The sequence below is a fragment of the Lactuca virosa genome, chromosome 6 (assembly GCF_052849685.1).
Source record: "Lactuca virosa cultivar CGN04683 chromosome 6, Lactuca_virosa_CGN04683_v6, whole genome shotgun sequence".
In the NCBI taxonomy this organism is placed as follows: domain Eukaryota; kingdom Viridiplantae; phylum Streptophyta; class Magnoliopsida; order Asterales; family Asteraceae; genus Lactuca; species Lactuca virosa.
The window spans coordinates 218,228,493-218,236,994 of NC_136431.1; the positions used below are offsets into that span (position 1 = coordinate 218,228,493).

General features: G+C 39.9%; 1 protein-coding gene across 1 annotated transcript; it reads left to right on the forward strand.

Annotated features, from left to right (window-relative positions):
• The first annotated feature begins 5,555 nt into the window (after positions 1-5,555).
• Positions 5,556-7,319, forward strand: PLA-I{BETA]2 (alpha/beta-Hydrolases superfamily protein). The gene has a single exon (XM_079055918.1). The coding sequence runs from the start codon at positions 5,642-5,644 to the stop codon at positions 7,241-7,243; it is 1,602 nt and encodes a 533-aa protein (XP_078912044.1). The 5' UTR covers positions 5,556-5,641; the 3' UTR covers positions 7,244-7,319.
• Positions 7,320-8,502: the final 1,183 nt, after the last annotated feature.

Here is an 8,502-nt window from a genome sequence, read left to right on the forward strand (position 1 = left end):
TCGCCGCTGCCAGGCCACAGAGGGGTGACTCGTTGCTGTACCGAGAGTTCAGCAACACGAAGCTACCAGAGTTTGATGGGACTAAGGATCCGATAGTCGCGATGAGGTGGATCTCTGACATTGAGGGATACTTCTACACCTGTTCTTGTCCGGAGCATCTGAGAGTACGGTTCGCGCTGAACCAGCTTCGCTTGGGAGCGAAGGACTGGTGGAAGTTTGTTACGGTAGACTTCACTCCTGCAGAGATTACAGCGGTGACCTGGGAGAGGTTCACCACCATGTTCCGAGATGAGTATGTTCCCCCGGTGGAGAGGGAACGGTTGGCGCAGGAGTTCTTGTCCCTCAAGCAGGGGACGGAGTCCGTGACTGTGATTACACGTATGTTTCATGAGAGGGCGTTGTTTTGCCCTGAGCACGTGTCTACCGAACAGGCACGTATGAGCCGATATCTGAGCATACTGAGGATGTGTGCTCGAGATCTTCGGTGTTGAGTTCCCGATAGATCTGGTCCCGATTGCAATGGGGGACGTTTGCGTTATAGTGGGTATGGATTGGTTGAGCCAATTTGGGGCGGTTATAGACTACGAGCGGCAGACGGTGTCGATACGAGACCCTAGTGGGGGAGTACAGACTGTATATGGCGAGGGTACCCGATGTGGGTCAGCATTTTGTTCGGCTGCCAGAGCGAGACAGAGTATACAGCAGGGCTGCAGCGGGTTTGTAGCTTATGTGATGGATACATGAGTAGCCGCTGAGAGGCCGAGTTCGGTTGATGATGTTCCGATAGTGCGTGAGTTCCCGGATGTTTTTCCCGAGGAGTTGCCGGGTGTGCCTCCCGAGAGGCAGGTGGAGTTCCGCATCGATTTGGTTCCGGGGGCAGCGCCTTATCGCCTTGCGCCGCCAGAGATGCATGAGTTACCCTCGCAGCTTTAGGAGCTGCTGGGGAAGGGGTTTATTCGACCGAGTAGCTCGCCATGGGGAGCGCCGATCCTTTTTGTCAACAAAAAGGATGGTTCACACCGGATGTGCATTGATTACTGGGAGTTGAACAAGTTGACGGTCAAGAACTGTTACCCCTTACCAAGGATCGATGATCTGTTCGATCAATTGTAGGGAGCGTCTTGGTTCTCCAAGATAGATTTGAGGTCTGGATATCATCAGATGAGAGTGCGAGATGAGGATATCCATAAGACGGCGTTCAGGATTCGTTATGGGCATTACGAGTTTGTGGTGATGCCTTTTGGGCGCACCAATGCACCGGCAGCGTTCATGGATCTCATGAACAGGGTGTGCAGGCCGATGTTGGATCGATCGGTGATCGTGTTAATCGACGATATCCTGGTGTATTCGAGATCCCGAGAGCAGCATGAGGAGCATTTGAGGGAGATCCTCGGGGTTTTGAGATCGGAGATGCTTTACGCCAAATTCTCCAAGTGTGATTTCTGGTTACGAGAGGTCCAGTTCTTAGGGAATCTCGTTAATCAGAATGGGATATTGGTCGATCCGGCCAAGATTGAGGCAGTGATGAGTTGGGAAGTGCCGAGGTCCCCCACCGAGATCAGGAGTTTTCTGGGGTTGGCCGGCTACTATCAGAGATTTATCAAGGATTTCTCCAAGATTGTCGTGCCACTCACCAGGTTGACCCGGAAGGGCGTTGCTTTTACGTGGGGTCCAGAGCAGCAGACCTCGTTTGAGATTCTTCGCCAGAAGCTATGCGAGGCCCCGGTGTTAGCCCTTCCAGAGGGAATGGAGGATTTCGTGGTGTATTGTGACGCATCGATATTAGGGTTGGGTGTGGTGCTTATGCAGAGAGGGCACGTGGTAAATTTTTAAAAACCAATTTTTTTAAAAACCAATTTTTTTGGTTTGGGTTAGGTTTGCGCTGTCAAAACCAACCCACTAAAACCGACCCAACCCAATGGTTTTGAAAGCGATCTGAACCCGACCCTAACCGACATAACCCAACCCAACCCAACTATTTCTATGTGATTTTGATTTCCATATTTTGGTTATGAGCTTCAAAACTTGGGAGTTATAATATTTCTTTGAACTATGTGATTGAATTTAGTGTTTTTGGTTGTTTTAAATGGCTTAAAAAAATTAAATTAATTTGTTAGTTTATTTACATTTTCTGAAAAAATAGGTTTAAACCCAAAACACGTGAACCCATGGGTTGAACCCATAAACCGAGAAACCGAACCTAGAAACCGAGAAACCGAACCCGGTCAGAAACAGAATCCATTGGGTTCTAAAATCCAAAAACTGAAATATGCGAGTTGGGTTCGGTTTTACCCCAAAACCGACCCAATCTGACCCATGCTCACCCCTAACCAAAACAAATATAGGAGGAATAATACCCCTAACTACGCACCTTGTGAGGGAACCTTAAAGGCTTACCCTCGATTTTAGAGTGAGCATAAGATAGAGAAAGAGCATGTTGGAGGCGGCAGCAACATTGTGGTAAGTGAACAAGAAGACAGACAAGAAAGGGAGACAAAAGACAATTCTAGTCATATGTTAAGAAGAAGAGCTGGATGTAGGTTAGGGTTTGGGTTTTATAGGTATATGGCAGATAAAGGAGAGGTGGTGGTCTTTCCCGAGAGGGAAATCCAAATATCGGCTAGAGGTTCGGGTTTTGCATGGAGAGGGCGGATGAAGGAGAGGTTAAGGCTTCCCAGCGAGAGAAATTGATGTTCGGGGAGAGGAAAGATATGAGATCAAGATAAAAGTGTGGGGTTGTGGATCTTTTTGGTTATATAATTTTTTATTTTATCAAATAATAATATAATTAAAATGATAAAAAATGTTTAAATAACTATATAAGCGTAGAAGGATCATTTAATGTAGGTCAGGCACCAAACACGTGTTAGAAAGTTGGGGTATAGAAATGCTTGGAAATTCGAAGAATCGTGTTAAACACTTTCAGATTAAAGTATTTGGGTGGTACTCCCAATATTCTTTAATCGGATAAGACTCGGAGAGACAAGAACCGAGAGTGTTTTGATGATGTTTTTGTATGTACCTGAAAAATGAGACCAAAACCGACTTTAAGATAGATCTCTGTCTGAAAATTGTCATATGATAGTTTCAAACTGTCACAAACCACCAAAAACGGTCATAAAAACGGGTATTTGAATAAAATTCAAAAAGTCAAAATCTGCCCCTTGGACCCCGTCAGGGGCTGCCGCCCCTTAGACTCCGCTCGCAGGGGCGCTGCCCCCGAACCCCCATTCGTTCAGGGGTTTCGCCCCTAAATGACAGTGTACTTTGAAACTTGATCAAACTTAAACAAGTGTGTACTCCACATCTTCCTTACTTGTTTAATATTTATCAATATCACTTTTTGTCAACAAAGTAATCTCATTACACTTAAATAACATTGATGATAACAAATCACCAACAACACGCAACTAAAAACCGTCTGAGTTATAAAAAAAATGATGACCAAACGCATATATTACTCCAAACCACAAGGACTATCCGTATAATTCACTTTTTATTCTATTGTATCCAAAAATTTGTTTCATAGGGACTATCGATATAATTCACTCTTTAACGCTATGTAAATAGTCTTTATTCAACTTTTTACTATTTTTAACATATGTCTAATTGATTGATTATATGTGTTTAAACAATGTTATTTCTACAAGACATCTTTGAACATCAAGCACAGATTAGCATCGGATGTGATATATTCAAGAAGTCTATGTGGCTGCATATCCTAGAACCTTTTGGTCTTTGGCTGCATAAGGACTATGTTTTGGTCTTTGGCAGCATTTGGACTGAAATGATAATTTTTGGCCAAGTATAAGGACTATTTTCTTAATTTACTCTATAACCAATAAACTTTATCTGACTTGCCGACATTTTACCCTCCTTTTTCTTTTTATTTCCTTAAGCCCCTTTATGCATGAAAAGTCAAATAGTCAAATGTTATTACGTCTGCTGTATAATTTTCCGGCTTAGACTAACATTTGGTCAATTCCAGCCAAGCTACTCTTTCCCCTTCAAACTTTATATTATAGAATTCTTTCAATTCTGGCATTTGGCTCTTTAATTCGGTCTTTAATTCTTTATCCACCTAACTTTCGTTTCTTTTTCATTTCCCCCTTCTATATATCAGTTTTGTCAAATTTAGCCCTCTTCATTAGTTTCTGCTCTTTTGTGAATAATTTATGAATACCTGGAGTTTTTTTTCACGGACACTTGGCCCCATTAAGTTTGACAGTTTGCAGCAACTTTTCTAAAACATTTTCATGGAAATGATGGATTCCATATGAGATAGCTTTTAGGCTTAACATCTTTGTTTTCTACAGTCTTTTATTTAAACTATACAAAGACCAATGTTGACATTGGGGTACTTTCTCATAAATCAGAATTGGTTGAGAAATTTCAATTTTTGTTTCGGTTTGTTTACACTATTTAAAGTTTTTAACAACTTCTTGACCAATTTACCTTCTTTTCATACCATGTTGATATGACATAACATTTAGACGTCATCCTATTGTTTTAGAAGCATGTAAACTGTTAAAACAATATTCACACCTTGTTACATATTCCAAAACAAAACCCATTTACAAGAATTATATAAAATTTATTTGTAGTTTTATCGAAAACTTATATTGTATTACCTTTAACTAAAACTAATGATTTCATATACATTTGTTTTTACTAAGCCTTTGTGTTAGCTTTTGATGATAATAAACTGATTGGGTTGTCTTTTACTATTAGGGTGAAGGGAGCCCACCAAACCCTCCGAAGCCGTTGAAGCCAGCTTTCCCAAGGTGGACGGAGCACTGTTCCCAGAGTGCTACTAAAGCCAACCCACCTCACTCCCCCACTCGACTCCCTTCAACCTTAGGGTTAATGTCTTAAAATGACAAACAATAGTATTCAGTTTGATCTTTTGGTATCTTTTAATTGTATCCTATAATAAACTTTTTTTGGGATTTCATCATATAATTGGAGTGGATTTCAATCGGATAATTTTGTCGTATTTGATGTCATAGTGGACCCAATTTAGCATCATGTAGACATAAAGTAAACAAACTTTGTTATGTTGGATGCCAGCTTCGATAATTGTTTATGGGTCTGTCGACTCAAGTACAACAATATGAACAAGCCTAAAGAAAGTTAAATACTATCGATTTATGACATTAACCCTTATTAAATAAATCTTTGGATTGAAATGTTAAATATAAAGAATAAATCATATGTTTTTAAATCGATGTTAAGAGTCAATATTTAACGTTTACATTCATATAAATAAGTTGGTCAATAAATAAAAAAATCATATTACGAAAAATTCAACTATATTGTAGTTAATTAGGTCTTTATTCAATTATAAACTTATTATAACCAATATCATTGATATCTATTAAAAATTATTCTCTATCAGATAATAATTAATTACATATATATTTTTACGTGTTGTCAGACTTATTTTATTTGTAGTATTCCCCGTCTCCGAGTAGTTGGAGGTTATAGTCAAACTTTTAGAAAGATTTTAAAATTACAATTTTGCCCCTTCGGTCTTTATATATACCTCATCAATTTCCTCCGTCTCCCAATTTCTACCTCGTCCCTAGATCTCACTATTGACTTTTCTCTCTCTAAACTCTAAAGCCTCCACTAATTAAACATGATGCAGATCGGAGCAACACTTCCGGCGAACAATTTTAATATGTTTCAGGCGAGAAGCTCCACTACCGGTGGCTTCAATTATGGATCACTGTTGAACTCTTCAGCAAGAGGTTGTTCTACAAAGAGCATGATGAAAACCACCACCGTGTCGACCACCAGATCAACCCGGCAACACCTCTCTAATCTTGACAAACTGCTGGGTACAGAACCTAAGGTGATTCTGAACGAGCCGGAAGTGGTTAAGGAGGAGATTTCTGATAATGGGGCGTTGGATAATAGAGGAAAAGGTCTCTTGGGAGGGCTGAATCTGAGTCAGATTTGGCCGGAAAACAAAGTGGCGGAGGAGATGTCTCCGCGGCATCTCAACCGCTTGCGGCGGCTGTTGTCAAAAAACGGTATTGAGTATTCTCCCCGGAATAGTTTAGCTTCCCGGTGGAGGGAGTATCACGGGAGCAATAACTGGTCCGGTTTACTTGACCCGCTTGATGAAAATCTCCGGCGAGAGATGATCCGATACGGCGAGTTTATTCAAGCTGCTTACCATTGTTTTCATTCTGATCCCGCCATGTCAGCAGACGAATCTCCATCCCCACGCCACGTGGCTTTGCCTGACAAGTCTTACCGAGTCACCAAGAATCTTTACGCAACCTCGTCTGTTGGGTTGCCGAAGTGGGTGGACAAGCTGGCACCAGGGCTTGATTGGATGAGTCAGCGGAGTAGTTGTATTGGTTACGTGGCAGTTTGTGATGATCAAAGAGAGATATCACGTATGGGAAGGAGGGATATAGTGATATCTCTTCGTGGGACTGCCACGTGTCTTGAATGGGTTGAAAACATGCGGGACCTACTCGTTCAGGTACCTGGAGAAAAAAACGGGCAACCGAAAGTCGAATGCGGGTTTTTAAGCCTGCATAAAACTACTGGCGCCCATGTTCCTAGTCTTGCTGACTCGGTAGTCGAAGAAATTAAAAGATTGATAGAGTTATATAAAGGTGAAACCCTTAGTATTACGGTGACAGGTCATAGTCTAGGTGCTGCTTTAGCACTATTGGTGGCTGACGACTTAAGCACTCATGTGAAAGACGTGCCACCAATAGCTGTCTATAGCTTTGGAGGCCCTCGTGTTGGAAACCGTGGCTTTGCAAAACGTTTAAGTTCCAAAAATGTGAAAGTACTACGAATTGTGAACTCTCAAGATTTGATCACTCGTGTCCCGGGAATGTTTGTAAGTGAAGAGCTAGATAAAAAGCTAAGAGAGTCATGTGTTGCTAACAAGGTGTTGAACATGCTTGATAACAACATGCCATGGGCATATGCACATGTTGGGACAGAGCTGAGAGTTGACACCAAAAAATCTCCTTACTTGAAGCCAGATGCTGATGTGGCATGTTGTCATGACTTGGAAGCGTATTTGCACTTGGTGGATGGGTTTTTGGCATCGAATTGTCCATTTAGGGCAAATGCGAAGAGAAGCTTGGCGAAATTGGTTCTTGAACAAAACACAAATATGAAGAAGTTGTATACAAGCAAGGCACAAGGTCTAAAGTTAAATCTTGAAAGAGATATGCAAATGTCGAATTGTTTGCCGAGTCCATCTTAATAACACCATTAAATAGTTTTTTACATGTAATGTAATTTCTTTTTTCAAGGAGTATGAAATATTCTTCTTGTGTGTATATTCTTTTAGTATAGAACCATAACTGATATTAGTTGGTATGATAAAATCAATGATCCATACCAGGTCTAAATTTTGTGACTTTTTATGTATTACTATATAAGAAGCAAATTAATTTTCTATGTTACATAAGGTGTAATCGCTTTACTTCAATTAAATTTTACTATCCATTAGTATACATGAAGGATATTACTAAAAGTGAAAGTTCTTTGATATTCTAGGCTTGGACTTAAAGGAACGAGTATGTTGGTTAGGTGATTTATTGTTTACGTGTAAAGATTAGAAAAGGGTTTTGATTAATTTATATAGGGCTAAGGGGTTCGGGTGTGGTGAACACCCCCCCCCCCCCCCCCCACACACACACATTTCTTTAACTACAAAAACCAAGCATCACAGTGAACTTTCATCGCACTTCTCTCCCTCTCTTCTCTCACTCTATGTTTTTTCCACTTGTACTGTACAAATGCCTACTCCATATTTAACAGGTAAGAGTATGAGGTGATCATTTCCTAAGTGAGTACCACATATGCTCCTAGCCTAAGTGATAGTGGGAAAGGAGAAATAGTTGTTTCATTTTTCTTGTCCATCTTATTTCTACATAAACAAGGACACCAAGGTATACATAAAAATCTAGGGTTTAAAATCGATCCAAATTTTTCCGTGAATTGGTTTTTGAGATGAGCAACATAAATGTTATTTTTGGGTCCAATATGTTGAAAAATTATCAAAGTCGTTAATCTTATTTTTGGTGTTTATTTCATCAATAAAGAGATCTATACCTTGTAGAGGTTTTAAAACCTCCATTTAAGGTTGTCCAACTAATGCCAAGACACCATCATATTAGTAGTGATATGCAATGTTGCTCCCCTACCTTTCTGATTATAGTTGATAATGGGTCAATTTTAGTTATATTTAAATTCAACAAATTTATTACATAGGTTGATAATTTCAATCTAACCCAATATATTTTTACTTAAGTGAAGATTTTCAACTCAACCAATATGTTATATAAATAAGTTAACATTGGGTTGACATGTTTTATGTATTTCGAGCAATATAAAGTGTGATTGAGTAGTGATGTCTGGAGTGTGTAATGTTATGGCGCCAAAGTTAGATATAGAAATTAAAGTTACGTTTTTTAACATAAATAATAATATAACACAATGGTCAAAGTATAAATAATA